Genomic DNA, 15,659 nt, shown 5'->3' with positions numbered 1-15,659 from the left:
TCTTATGCTCAGTGTGGTGTTTCCCTCCCACACCGAAGCATGACAGGTATTGTGTCAGAATGCTAGAAACCCGACAGACCCAATTGTAGTCAGTGGGATGCATTGGGCACCAGTTTTCTGTTCCAGCATTGGAATTTTGCCGCAGATGTGAACCTAGCCTAACGCTGCATGTTGTATCTACCAACTGGAAAATGGGCAATTTTTGCGGGGTGTTGGCACAGGGAAACTTTGCAGCAAGTTGTCGCCATAGTTGCTTGCATGTGATTTTCTATTAATTCCTATGAAATAGTGTTTTTACGCTGGAATCACACATTCAGTTTTTGGACCAAAGCCAGAAGTGGATGCACTTCTACTTCTACTTCTCCTTTTCGCTCGATCAACCTCCTGGTTTTGGCTTCAAAAACCTCACCTGAAACTGCATGTGTGATTTCAGCGCCTGTTTTACAAATTCCGCTGTTACTTTTTTATAAAAACAAGCCATGTGTTTGTTTGTTTTTGTGTCTGTGTGTTTTATGCAACATTTTTTTGAAGTTTTTTTCTTTTAACACTTGAAACTTGGATTTTATTCCGGCCTATTGCCAAAAACAACATAAAAACCTAGAACAAAATACCTCAATAAAATACAAATAAATGCACCACGTGCTAAAATTGCAGAACCCTGTAGAAGTAATGCAAAATGCTGGCGTCATTGAAATGAACCTGTGACAGGAGGGGACGGATGTCATATATGTGGAACCTTCTATGTCTATAGCCGTGTATTAGTAATCAGCATAGTATGCGTCCCCTGATTGCCGGGCGTGTAAAGTGCTGCTGAGGTCATGGTTGATTACTGACGGCACATGACCCGGCTTCAATCATTTCTAGTCACTTATTATTAGTGAGCTCCCTGCCGCCCACCCACTCCCTATATTCGGCCTCCTTAGATTAGGAAGGAGCAGAATCAGCAGGATGAGGACACTTAACAGCTGTCGCTGTGCTGAGCTCTGCAAAATGATTCCTCTATGTAACTTTGCTGGATGTCCAACCACTGAGACCCCCAAAAAAACCTAAAAGTGGCCCCATTTTGCAGTCGGGTCAAATTTACAGAAGGCGGTCCCAGCAATACCATATTGTGGCACAGAGCCAATTACCACAGTGCATCACAAAATACTGCCCCAGCAGCTCAATAGGCCTCCCCAAAAACTGCCCCTCTGTGCTGGGCAGCACCAGCTGCCATGTTCTGTCCTCCTAATCCAGTTGCCTCAGGATGACAATACAGTTGAATTCACGAGTCAGAAAGGTAGCGTCATATCATTACTTAGCTAAATGGCGGTCTCAGGCGGCCCCTTGAGCATCGGCCCTCCAGGAATTTTCCCTGTAGGGTCTATGGCCAGTCCGCCCCTGCCCACCAGTCATGAGATTGGGGGTCCTAAGTCTCTCATTTCAATGGAGCAATGGTCTGTGTGAGTGAGCCGGGATACCCATGCTCAACCACCGCTCCATTCAAATAGGGGACACAGGACTCTCATTATGATGATCAGTGGGGGTCCTATCATTAGGTATGTTATGTTTCTGGTAAAATCCCTTTAATTGGTTAGTAGTTTAGCCCTTATTTTATATTGAAAGGCGTTATCTGCTCCAATTTTGATTATTTTTTTTGACTGTCTGGATAAAGACTCCATGTAAAAGCAGAGTGAAAACTACTCCAGTTAGGGGTTGAAGTAGTTTTGACTCAAGGCGCAGGGACGGTTTTAGAAGAGACCCCCACTTTAGAAAGAGGGTCCCTCACTCCGGACCACTCTCCTGCTGTCAGCCAGCTGAGGGGTCCACCTTCTGTCATAGACAGAAGGATCCCTTCTTTTAGCCTCAAAGCCGTGTGCTTGGCTCTATTGTGACGCCACCCAGAGTCTCTGTGTCTCTGTACTGTCCAAGATTAGAAAAACATGTCTCCTTTCTTCTGGAAACGGCGCCACTACGGTCTATGGGTTGTGGCTGGTATTGCAGCTTAGCGCTATAGAAGTAAATGGCAATGACCTGCAATGCCACACACAGCCTGTGTACAGGTGTACATGGTTTTTCTAATCCTAGACAACCCCTTTAAGAACTTTGGAGCCTCTGTAGGGTGCTCCCATATGGCACCTTATTACAGAGATATTCTCCCTAAGAAGCAGAGATTAGGGAGATCACTGCAGCATGATGGCTCCCGATGCAGCATTGTATGCAATCCATTAGAAAGTATCCTGTGATACCAAGGACGCACAGAATTACTGCTTGGCTGCAGAGCTGTCAATCCCCCGTCATCACCCATAATGCACTGCACTCCCATAGGAATGAACACTGCTGTCTTGCTATAGGATTTATAGGATGTGCCCTCGTTGGTTGACTCTTCATACATTATCCATTGCAGGCAGAGCGCCAGCATTCCTCTCATCCCTCTCGGCCTTAAGGAGACAAAGGATGTTGATTTCACGACTGCCTTCAAGGTAACTGGAAATATTTTATTTGTATATTGGACAGGAAGATGTCTATTAAATGCGTGGGAGAAGCTTCAAACTGCTGTTGTTTACCCTAGGTTTTAGAGGCTGGGGCAGAATTGACCTTAAAGGGTCTCAGGATAGTTCATCAATGGGATCTGATTCCCGGCACCCCTGCCGATCACATGTTTAAGGAGGCCGCGGTGCTCCCGTGAGTGCTGCAGCCTCCTCACAGATTACCAACACAGCGCCATACATTGTGTAGTGGCTATGCTTGGTACTGCAGCTCAGGCCCATTCCATTGAAAAGGACTGAGCTTCACCTAGGCCATGGACCAATGAACATAACGTCACTGGTGTAGAAAAAGGTCACTGGGGAGTGCCATGGCCTCTTCAAACAGCTGATCGGCGGGATTGCCAGGAGTCGGATCCCCACTGATCTAATATTGACGAGGTACATGTATACATATAAGACATGCATTGGATCTGTGTTAGGAGGAGATGCCCCTTAAAGTGACACTCCAGGCTCCCCATTACTAGGCCCATCTTCCTCAGCACATATTTGGCAATAACCTGATAATCATCTCTTTCAGTAGTTTGTACTTTATAATGATTCTGCCCTTGCTATAATAGAAATCCCTCTCCATGCTCTGACTTTCCAGTGAGCTTTTGATGGGCTTGTGTTTATACACATCAGCCAGAGGAGGCAGAGGAGGCAGAGTTGCAGGAGGAGGGACAGAGCAGCAGTCTGAACCAATGATGAGACAGGAGGTGTGTCTCAGACTACCACAGACTCCCTGCAGGCACTGTAGCTAAGCTGTAGTCACAGATGACAGCTGTGTCCTAATGAAGCTAAGCAGCCAAAGAGCGAGATCTGAGGAAAACAAATAGCAGGTAACCCTCCCCTGTAGGTACTACTTTACATCTCGGTTGTAGCTCTTGACTGGACAGTCCTTTTAAGTTGCCTGTAAATGAATATTTTTGACACAGGCATCTTTTTGGACAGAGAATGATGGCATCAGATGCCACAAAATGTCCCGTATCTGTCCCAAAGTCAAAGCCGCCGTAATTCACATTAGATGCACATCAACAGAACCAATTTTGATAGGACATCCAACCCTCTAATGTGAGCAGATTAGGCTGTTGGATTTCAATATGCCTGATCCTTTTGTTTTCGGAAAGGTAGGCTCCCTGTTGAGAACACATGCATGTTCGGCGGAGCATGCGTGCGTATGGGGTGGGGGGGAGCTGTCAGCCATATGTGCGTTCTGCTGCTAGCTGACTAAGGCCTCTTGCACACGACCGTGTGTCCCCCCCCCCCCGTCGCCGTATTGTGGCCTGCATACAGCGGGTCCGCAACACACGGGACACCGGCCATGTGCATTCCGCAATCCGGACATGCGGTGCGGAACGGAACCACGGCATGGAAGCACTACGTTATTGTGCAAGAGGCCTAAAGTATACGGCCAGCCAAAGCGCTCTGCGGAGCTCATGTATAGGGGGTCAATGGCACTCGCACCCCTGCCCCCCAGCGTTATCACCTGCCGACCCGTCTGTAATAATGAGCATGCCTTATAGCGATAGAAACTAAAGGTTAATATAGGAAACGATTTGTGGACCCCACAAGTGTCATATAGGGGACTCTGGGCACTGTCGGCAGCCGTAACTTTGCCAGGTGATCAGAGTTTAAAGAAACCGAAGAGCCGTGAGTAATCGGACAAATATTTCCCCAGAGGTTTTAGCTATTCTTGCAAGGACGCGAGATAAGCCAGAACTGAAAGTTTCTATCTTTAGGGTAACGAGCGATGACTATTTTTAGACTCATTCATTAATTGCACGGAGACCTGAGAGATCCCGACGTCACGTATTATCGTGCCCTGAATCAGCCCGACCCTCCCTCCCGAGCGGAGGAAACTTAATGCAGAAAGTGCAGAGCAGATCTCCAGGAGGTAACACCCATCACTTCCCTCCAAAGTGACTAATGCAGAGTACACCCAGCATTCCTCATGGGGGCAAATCATCCTGATGTGTGATCAGGTAGAAATAACCATTAGTCATTTTCATACTTAAAGTGAAACTCCGCCTAAAACTAAAAATAAGTGGTTTATGCAAAGTGCATACGAGGAGAGTATATGTAGCGCAACATTATAGCTTGATGAAATTTAAGTGCAGTCCTCATACAGGTTGTCATTGGTGAGATCTGCTGAGAAAAATCTATTAGTTCCCATAGACATAATATACTATTCACTGCGCCGCTGCTCTCCAGGTACACCGCTGCTCCTCTGTCTATACACCCGAATGTCCATCCCTTATCCAAGTCACCTTGGAGATCACCGTGATTTCAGTGCGGCACCGAGGTCACTGAGATCTCTCTTGTGATGGGTCGTCCCTATGGCCATCATATATACTGCAATCTGTGATTCGACCTGAGCCTGATCTCTGCACAGAAAGTTCTCTCATCTTAAGGGTCCATTCACACGTCCGTTTTTTCCTTCCTGATCTGTTCCGTTTTTTGCGGAACAGATCAGGACCAGATCTGGACCCATTCATTTTCAATGGGTCCTGGAAAAAATCGGACAGCACAATGTGTGCTGTCCGTTTCCGTTGTTCCGTTCCGCATGTCCGTTTAAATATAAAACATGTCCTATTCTTGTCCGCAAAATTCGGATCCTGGTACAAGTCAATGGATCCGCAAAAAACGGAAGACATTCGGATGTCATTCCGTATGTCATCCGTTTTATGCGGAATCCGTTCCTGGAAACACATAACAAATTTTTTTAATTTTTATTTTTTTCAATTTTTTTTCAAAGAAATCCAAACAACTTTATTTGATTATTGAACTTTAGGGTCCATTCACACGTCCGTTGTTTCATTCCTGATCTGTTCCGTTTTTTGCGGAACAGATCTGGACCAGATCTGGACCCATTCATTTTCAATGGGTCCTGAAAAAAAATCAGACATTGTGCTGTCCGATTTTTTTCAGGACCCATTGAAAATGAATGGGTCCAGATCTGATCCAGATCTGTTCCGCAAAAACGGAACAGATCAGGAAAGAAACAACAGACGTGTGAATGGACCCTTATACATGTTTCCGTTTTTTGCGGATGACATACGGAAACATTTTCAGGAACAACGGATCCGCAAAAAACGGACCGAAAATCGGGATATAGGAAAATACTGACGTGTGAATGTAGCCTTACAGTTCCAAATGAATTGGCAATGCTCCATTCACTAATTCAATAGACTCAACCAAAATTTAAAGGTCACCTATTAGCAGGATTAACCCTGTTAACACAGACATACTACCTGGTAGGGTTGATTTTGCTGATTAAAATGATACCCGTCTTGTGAATATAATTTGCAGCATTCTCTATAAAAATGACTTTTAGTCTTCATACAAATGAGGGCTTCAGTGCCCTGAGGGGCGTGGCCAGCACTGGAAAACAGGGGAGATGGGGCTAAGCCCCGCCCCTCTGTGCAATGAAGTCATCTTTACATAAAGAATTTATTTTTTAGGAACGCTTCAACCGATTTTCACAATACAGGTATCATTTTGATTGGCAGGAGCAACCCTACCAGTCGGAATGCCTGGTTTACTAGGGTTGATTCTGCGGACAGGTGCTTAACATTTTTATTAGTGACCAAAGTCTAATTCCAGGATCTGCCCTACATTTTTAACCTCTAGAAATGCTGTAACGGTAGGTATATGAAAGAGGTGACAAATTGGTCAAACATTGCAAAGTCGTAAAAATGCCTCATTAGTTAATTATTTGTAGAAAGCTCAGTCCTTCTGGGAAACGTTCATTCAGCATTAACTCTGTACCGGCCGATAAATCCCCAAAATAGCATCCCTATGTAAGGAAGGTGTGGGCTCTCCTGTAACGCTGGTTTTTCACTTGTAGGACTTTATACTGGAACATTACAGTGAAGACGGAGCGGACTATGAGAATGAGCTGGCCGACCTGATGGACCTCAGACAGGTAGGGGCCGTTACTGGAGGTCGTTGTACACGAGATAACTGAGGAATCTGACAACTGTCTGATATGTGACAACCTGAAAAAACTATGGGCAGAAATGTGGAACTTAACCTATCCGAACCTTTTGTATAACAAGGGTCACTTCCTTCTTCTTAAAGGGTCAATTCACTGCTATAAGGGCTCATGTGCACGAACGTGTGCCGGCCAGCGGCCCGTAAACCCCGGGTCTGCAATATACAGGCCCCGGCCGTTTGGGTCCACATCCGTGATACGGTGCACATTCACTTGAGTGGGTCCGCAATCAGGAAAGTGTGGTGCGGAATGGAGGCACGGAACTCTACGGAAGCGCTACTGAGTGCCTCCGTGCTTTTATTTTATTTTTTTCTGTGCCTCCGCACTGCAAAAAAATAGGAAAGGTGTGCATCCGTCTGCAGAAACTGCACGGCTGTTGCCCATGTATTTGGGACCGCAGTTTGCAATCCCCAATGCACGGAATGGCCGGCACTCGTTCGTGTGCATGAGCCCTTAGAGTGAAGCCTGGATGGAAACATGGTGAAACATGGGTATTTTAATATTTAGGCTGCCCAGGGTTGTACATTAAAACTACCCCTTTGCAGTCTGTGCAGGATTTTTGGGTTAATGTTCAGCTGACCGAGCCTTGTGGACATGCACTGCGGACATAGTGGACATGTGGCTGGACAGGAGAGTACCGCTTGGCCCCCTTCCTGTCCTACCTGACCTGGGACTGGGAACGTGTTTGCTTACTGAGAAGTGAATGCTCATGACATAGCGGCACTGGTAGGACAGGAAGGGGGCAAGTTGTTCTAGCCTGTTCATGCAGAGAGCAGAGTCCTGCAGAGCCTGGCTGTGAATGTATGTGTGAATGTATGTAAAGCATATCCTGTATTTTTCAGACTATATGATGCACCTGATAATAAGAAAAAAATATATATTTTTCATCAGACCCTCATATCAGATGTCAGATCAAACCCCCATCAGAGCTAAAATAAATAAATAAACTTACTTCTGCTATGGCGGTCTCTCCTGCAGTCACGCTCGCTGGTCTTCCCTGGGCCTGCGCTGCTTTGTGACCTGACTGGGTGCAGCGCCAGGTTATAGTGTGCGTACTGCGTCCTGACACTTTACAGTCAGGACGGTGCAGCGCGGATTCAGAGAAGACCAGTCGCGGGGAGCGGTGAATGATGTGCTGCCTGTACTCGCCGCTCCCCGCGATTCCGGCATACTAGTGAGCGATTCCATAATGGAAGCACTCGCTAGTATTCACTTTATAAGACACATTGCCATTTTTTTCCACTTTGGGGGGGGGTCTTATAAAGCAAAAATGGTAGTGTATATATAATATATATATATATGTGTGTGTGTGTGTGTATATACATCACAGTACCTGTATGTGAACCCTTTGGAATGATGTGGATTTCTGCACAAATTTGTCATAAAATGTGATCTGATCTTCATCTAAGTCACAACAATAGACAATTACAGTCTGCTTAAACTAATAACACACAAAGAATTAAATGTTACCATGTTTTTATTGAACACACCATGTAACCATTCACAGTGCAGGTGGAAAAAGTATGTGAACCCTTAGACTAATGACATCTCCAAGAGCTAATTGGAGTGAGGTGTCAGCCAACTGGAGTCCAATCAATGAGATGAGATTGGAGGTGTTGGTTACAGCTGCCCTGCCCTATAAAAAACACACCAGTTCTGGGTTTGCTCTTCACAAGAAGCATTGCGTGATGTGAATGATGCCTCGCACAAAAGAGCTCTCAGAAGACCTACGATTAAGAATTGTTGACTTGCATAAAGCTGCAAAGGGTTATAAAAGTATCTCCAAAAGCCTTGCTGTTCATCAGTCCTCGGTAAGACAAATTGTCTATAAATGGAGAAGGTTCAGCACTGCTGCTACTCTCCCTAGGAGTGGCCGTCCTGTAAAGATGACTGCAAGAGCACAGCGCGGACTGCTCAATGAGGTGAAGAAGAATCCTAGAGTGTCAGCTAAAGACTTACAAAAGTCTCTGGCATATGCTAACATCCCTGTTAGCGAATCTACGATACGTAAAACACAAAAAAAAAATGGATTTCATGGGAGGATACCACAGAAGAGGCCACTGCTGTCCAAAAAAACATTGCTGCACGTTTACAGTTTGCACAAGAGCACCTGGATGTTCCACAGCAGCACTGGCAAAATATTCTGTGGACAGATGAAACCAAAGTTGAGTTGTTTGGAAGAAACACACAACACTATGTGTGGAGAAAAAGAGGCACAGCACACCAACATCAAAACCTCATCCCAACTGTGAAGTATGGTGGTGGGGGCAAAATGGTTTGGGGCTGCTTTGCTGCGTCAGGGCCTGGACGGATTGCTATCATCGAAGGAAAAATGAATTCCCAAGTTTATCAAGACATTTTGCAGGAGAACTTAAGGCCATCTGTCCACCAGCTGAAGCTCAACAGAAGATGGGTGATTCAACAGGACAACGACCCAAAGCATAGAAGTAAATCAACAACAGAAAGGCTTAAACAGAAGAAAATCCGCCTTCTGGAGTGGCCCAGTCAGAGTCCTGACCTCAACCCGATGGAGACGCTGTGGCAGGACCTCAAGAAAGCGATTCACACCAGACATCCCGAGAATATTGCTGAACTGAAACAGTTCTGTAAAGAGGAATGGTGAAGAATTACTCCTGACCGTTGTGCGCGTCTGATCTGCAACTACAGGAAACGTTTGGTTGAAGTTATTGCTGCCAAAGGAGGTTCAACCAGTTATTAAATCCAAGGGTTCACATACTTTTTCCACCTGCACTGTGAATGTTTACATGGTGTGTTCAATAAAAACATGGTAACATTTAATTCTTTGTGTGTTATTAGGTTAAGCAGACTGTGATTGTCTATTGTTGGGACTTAGATTAAGGTCAGATCACATTTTATGACCAATCTGTGCAGAAATCCACATCATTCCAAAGGGTTCACATACTTTTTCTTGCATAGATGTCACAGTAGATATGCTTGTGTGTGGAGGCATGTGCAGCATACGCACAGTGTGAAAATGTGTGAGACTGTATATACTGTATATGTGTCACAGTGTGTGTGTGAATGTATATATGTGTCAGTGTGTGTATGTATGTCAGTGTGTATGTGTGTGAATGTATATATGTGTCAGTGTGTGTATGTATGTCAGTGTGTATGTGTGTGAATGTATGTACAGTATATTCAGTGTGTGTATATGTGTATGTATGTCAGTGTATGTGTGTGAATGTATGTACAGTATATTCAGTGTGTGTATATGTGTATGTATGTCAGTGTATATGTGTATGTGTGTGAATGTATGTACAGTATATTCAGTGTGTGTATATGTGTATGTATGTCAAGCGTGTATGTATGTCAGTGTATATGTGTGTGTGAATGTATGTACAGTATATTCACAGTGTGAATGTTTGTGTCTCGTGTACTATGTAAGTGTGTCAATGTTCATGGCCCTTCTTTACCACATCCTGCGTCCAGCCCTGGTCTGATAGCCTCTGAGGCCGATAGATCTGATTCCTAGGATTAGACAATGTTCACCTCCATTTACTGAATAGGATTATCAGGATATCCGGAGCGATTCCCCCTCTCTAGGCACTGGACCTATGATCCAAGCCAAGGCTCTCCAAGAGTAAACCTTCATGACAAACACCTTTTAACCATTCCATTTTTGCAAACTTTGTACTGTAATGCCAACTTTTTGGCTGCCTGCCCTCACCTTCAGCCTGCTGGACTGCTGCCCTCTTCAGTGGGGTGGAAAGTGTAGGGAGGTAAATCTAGTGAGAAATGGAGCAGAGGTAGGGGGAGAAAAAGGGCGCTGAGCATACTTTCATGTCATTCTCAGAGACCCCTGTAAAATTAGGTGCCTGTAGCTCAGACCCAAAATATGTGAGGAACATACTGACAAAACATGTTCCATACGTGCCTCTCCATATCCGGAAAGTTTATGCTTTGCATGCCATGTGGAAAAATCTATGTGTGCCACCACCCACCCTTCATTTATAGTACTGCTGTGGTCTGTAGTAGTAAAGGGGTCATTGTGACCCCAGGGACTTCAGCTTTTGCACCCCCTGTAGTTACTAAACTATGCCCATTTTGCGTCTTTTTTTTTTTTTTTTATAGGCATGCCGGACTCCTAGCCGTGATGAAGCTGGCCTTGAGATGTTGGTCAGTTACTTCCAGCAGCTTGGGTTTCTGGAGAACAGGTTCTTTCCATCCAGCAGGAATATGGGGATATTGTTCACATGGTAAGGAATATAAAAAAAATACAAATATGTGAGAAACCAAAGTGACAGGGGCAAGAAATGGCGGTGGGTGCTGGATATAGGATTACATAGTAAGCAGATATTAGATTTTTTACTACAGCGAGGGACTTTGTTCTAGGTATTTCTCCTCCAGGAGCTTTGTAGACTTCACAAACATGTAACCGGAGACGCAGTGTGGGTTGTCAGAACAGGTCGGTTTGCTTAGAGAATACCTTCACGCTCAGATTCTCGTCTAAAGTGGCCGAACATTAGAGACGTTTATGGTGGAACTGACATTAGGACATCCTGAAAGGGGAACACCACCAAAATTACCTTCCAGAAGGCAGCACTGGGGGGCGTAGCATAGGCTGGGAAGTGCACCAGTTCTCACAATGAATCTGGTGTTGGAACGTTTCGATCAGTTCAAAAGGTCCCCATTTTTATAAACTGAGGTTGACTGCAGTCGACAATACCCAGCAAATGTTATCTTCTGACATGTCCGCATTATAGAACTTCCTTTTAAAGAGCTCCTGTCAGCAGGATCAACTCCATTAAAGCAGACACTGTCTGGTAGGGTGGTTCCTGCTGATTAATATGATACCTGTCTTTTTGAAAATTGGTTGTGGCATCCCCAAGAAAAATATGGACTTTTTGGTTTTCTTTACGCGAGGGACAAGGCTGGCACTGGATAGCACCAAGGGTCTTTTATTTTCCTTGGGAATGCTGCAACAGATTTTCAAAAGACATGTCATTTCAGTTAGCAGGATTGACCCTACTGCACAGGATGCCTGGTTTAAAAGGGTTGATCCTGCCGACTAGTGCTTTTTAAAGGAGCAAAGAAAGCAGTGACCGTTCCGGACTCCCCTTATACCAGATTCACAATAGGCACATTTATGCATCCGTATTACGGCTGAGCGTCCTGGCCCCCCGAAAAACGGATCTACAGAGCCAAGAATTTATGATGCTGTTGGGCTGGGACACTCATTCCTAACATGGTGAATAGATGCATTAGGGCACATTTACTGATGGGCTGGCAACACTTTTAGAAAGTGTCGCTAGTCCCCTTATCTGTCCGGCCGTGCGACACAATTTTGGCTCCTGGCTGGTTTTGCGCCATGTCTGCCGGTTGGGCGTGACAGGGCTGGGGCAGGGGCTCTTCGGAGGCCGTGCTGGTTTTAAGATGGATATTTTGCTGTGTTTTTGAGGCGGATTTGAGTGCAGAATTTCCAACTGCTCTGAAGTCTGAAGACATTTTGCAGTGCAAAATCCGTCACACATCAGCATCCAGAATTTCCGCAGCTCAAAAACCTGCATGTCAGAAAATCATAAGTTGTGGATTCCCTGCTCCTCCCCGCCATGGATTACATGAAGGAAATTTTCCCTGCAATGAAATATCCAGGTTTTAGGCTAGGTCTACACGACGACATTTTGTCGCACCAATGTCGCGCGACAGTTTTGATAATGATAGTCTATGGTGTCGCACTGCGACATACTGCGACAGTCGCAAAAAATCTATTCGAAATAGATTTTTCTGCAACTGTCGCATCGCAGTCGCAGCATGTCGCAGTGCGACACCATGGACCAGGGCTGGCCAACCTGCGGCTCTCCAGCTGTTGCAAAACTACAACTCCCAGCATGCCTAGACTGCTTACAGTTTTCAGCCTACAGCAGGGCATGGTGGGAATTGTAGTTGTACAACAGCTGGAGAGCCACAGGTTGGCCAGCCCTGCCATAGATTATCATTATACAAATTGACGCGCGACACATGTTGTCGTGTAGACCTAGCCTTACCCCACGTGTGAAATCCCCCAACGCATTGAAGAACACTACAGCCAGCCCCACCCCTGTGCAAAATGGCTGATAGTGAGGGCAAGAGCTTAATAGGCATTAGATGTAATGTCCCTTTAAATACGTCCTCGTTATAGAGATTATTAAGGATATAATGATGGATATTTATCATGGGAAGCAGTTCTGCAGTAGAACAGCACATGGCGGTCATCCCCTTTAAGTCATGTGAACGGGTCGGTCGGCAGTGGTCTCTGTTTATTCAGCCTTAAGCAATTAGCAGCCGGCCAGGTAGGAGCGCAGACCCAGCCACAAACGAAAGCTTCTGTTCCTCCTCCACTCGAGCGGATCTGCTGAGTGCACAGAATAAAAAGCAAGGCTTACAATTAATGACGGGCTGTGTTCCGATGCATAAATTATAGGCTTGACTAAGCCTTTCATGAATCCACAGCCCTGTATAAACCACTAGATGAATGATGAGGGTGGGGAGATCAATTATCTCGTTGCCTTCTTAATAAACAAAGGAATAAAAACTTGTTTCGTTCTTCCTTTTATGTCTCTGTATAGTAATGCCCTCCGCCGAGGCGGCCGCCTGGAGTCCATGAGGCACATTTACTAAGTTCTCCTTTTTTGGAGGGGGAGTAGAAAAAAAGGTGTATTGGCAAATTCTGTCTTCATTTTGCGCCTGATTTATTATCCCTTAATCAATCTGGTTTGTCATTTTGGGGTTTAAGTGCGACCTCTAGTGGTCGTTTTCTTGTAAGACAGATTAAGATTCACTAAAACTGGTCTAAATAGTATGCGCATGAAAATGTGGCGCAAGGGAGCTAAATTTTGGTGCACATCTCCATTAAAGTAGAGAAATTGTGGCGCAACTCACCACTCGAAACAGAGACTGAAAAATACGCCAGCCCTGGGCAGGGGCGTAGAAATAGTTTTTACAACAAAATCTGGAGCAAAATGAGGCACCTCTACATAAGTAGGACGGAAATTAGGCGAAAAAGTTTGAAAATTTCTAAATTTGTCTTAAAACTCAAAATAGGAACCACAGGTGCAAATGCCTCCAAATCAGTTAATAAATGAGACAGTTGTAAACAGGCGTTTTTACTGTGCCCTAACATTATATATATATATATATATATATATATATATATATATATATATATATATATATATATAGGGAATGTGGGCTTAAAATTCATTAGGAGCCAGTAAAAAAATAAAAATCTTCATAAACGGGTTGCCCAGGATTTAAGAGTGGCTCTTTTCTTCCTAAAACAGCGCCTCCCCTGTTCCAGAGGTTGTATGTGGTATTGCAGCTCACAATTAGTTTCATTGGAGCTGAGCTGTGATTGTAAGCACAACGCATGGACAGGTTGGACCCTGGACAATCCCTTTAACATTGGCACATGTACATGTTTCATAACTGAAGACTATGTTCGCATGTGTGGTAACCTAATCCAGCCGGCAGAGAACAGCCTACCGGAGTTCACCGGATCCGGCATTGCCAGATAACTGCCATTCACCACATAGACTATAATAGGATCCAGACGCTTTCTGGCATGATTGCAGGGTTTCGGATGGACAAATACCCGACACTCCTTCTGGAAAGCGGACAGATCCCATTGTAATCTATAGGGTCCAGCAGTGAATGGCAGTATCCAGTAATGCAGGTGTGGACATAGCCTGTGACCTCTAGTCATCTCTGTCTGTGATCAGTCTTTATAATCGGCCTCCTTGTGTGTTGCGTAGGTACGACTCCTTCACTGGCGTTCCCGTGAGCCAACCAAATATCTCGTTGGAGAAGGCCAGCATCTTATTCAACATGGCCGCCCTCTACACACAGATCGGAACCCGCAGCAACCGACAGACGAAAAGCGGACTGGAGGAGGCGGTCACCATGTTACAGAAAGCTGCAGGTAACGTCATGTAGTGCGAGGTTCTTCCATGATCAGTCCTGGCCGCTGGATCATGTCTCATGTTTGTGGTGACTAGCAGACTGAAAGATTGACATAGATTTTTTACGGTCGCTCATCCTGCACTTACCATAGAAATAACAACCTGAGACAGCCATGTTTATGGAGGCAAAGTGCCATCGTTATGTCTACCACTACTCGGCTTTGATCCTAAGATATAAAAAAAACGAAATTATCTTTAGTTGTCCTCGCCCGTCAGGTTATTACGAATTGTATTCATCCGTCTCTCTTATATTTGGAGGAGCCGCACGAAATTCAATATGGCTGCCTTCATGGTTCTCTGAGTAAGGTGTATCCACAAGAGGCCCATAAAGGATTAAAGGGGTTGTGCCATCAGAGACGACCACTATCTAAAATCAGTTGTCCAGGTGATCAGTTGATCGCCCTGGGTTCCGCCCTCTGATATTTTACCTGTAGCGGCCACTGCAGGAGAAATGTGGTATTACACAGTGGCCATTCGGATGAATGTACTACAGGGAGGGCACGGTTCCTGCAGATTGGCAACCAACCTTAGAGAGCGAATGTCTGTTCTTGCTCAAAGCACGGAACCCGTTTTTATGAAGTCTCTGTGGGGTGTATACTACGGCTCCCGCTGACCTCGGACTGAGGGAGGCTCAGTCTGTCCTTTGGTGATGAAGACCAGGTGTAATAGGTGCTGTTAGTGCCCACCACCCCCATACGGGCGTGTCGTAGATACCCTAATTCAATGAGCGATACCCGCCCATCCCCCCATGCTTTTACAACAGGGATCTCTTCTGGCTTTCTGTGACATTCTAGAAGGCGGCCGCCCGGTGACATCATTGTTTTTGCAGTGTTTGGTCGAGAGATTATCTCGGTTAATGATTAACATTTATTTCTCCCGAGTATTTGAGTATTTGCCATCCGGCCATAGTGCACATGGAAGTGACTGCAGGGAATTTTAGAAATGTAGAATTTCCAAAATTCTCATTGCAGATGTGAAGACATGCATTTGCCCTTGCCTTCATTTTGGCATTTCGTCAGCTCATAGAGAACCTTGATCTGTACATTATAACTGATATCCCTATATGTGCCTAGATGTCTTGTGTATTATAGCGTGAAAACTATCTCCTAATCATTAGAGGCTTAGGCTCCCCTATGCTTTACACTGCAGCTCTGCCAGTTTAGAGTACATGGAGAGGACAGGAATATTGTAAAGTACAAG

General features: G+C 45.2%; 1 protein-coding gene and 1 long non-coding RNA gene across 2 annotated transcripts in view; one reads left to right on the top strand and one right to left on the bottom strand.

Moving 5' to 3' along the window:
- Window positions 1–15,659, top strand: part of RHPN2 (rhophilin Rho GTPase binding protein 2) — a 62,356-nt gene that overhangs the window by 24,653 nt on the left and 22,044 nt on the right. The window contains exons 4-7 of the mRNA XM_044269729.1: window positions 2,387–2,462; window positions 6,355–6,432; window positions 10,594–10,718; window positions 14,253–14,419. Of these exons, the coding sequence (XP_044125664.1) occupies window positions 2,387–2,462; window positions 6,355–6,432; window positions 10,594–10,718; window positions 14,253–14,419 (446 nt within the window). The remainder of the gene's footprint in view (window positions 1–2,386; window positions 2,463–6,354; window positions 6,433–10,593; window positions 10,719–14,252; window positions 14,420–15,659) is intronic.
- Window positions 1–15,659, bottom strand: part of LOC122920315 — a 49,152-nt gene that overhangs the window by 19,559 nt on the left and 13,934 nt on the right. The window lies entirely within an intron of this gene.

The sequence above is a fragment of the Bufo gargarizans genome, chromosome 10 (assembly GCF_014858855.1).
Source record: "Bufo gargarizans isolate SCDJY-AF-19 chromosome 10, ASM1485885v1, whole genome shotgun sequence".
Lineage (NCBI taxonomy): Eukaryota > Metazoa > Chordata > Amphibia > Anura > Bufonidae > Bufo > Bufo gargarizans.
The sequence above is the reverse complement of the archived record's forward strand: the minus strand, read 5'-3'. Positions and strand labels throughout refer to the sequence as shown.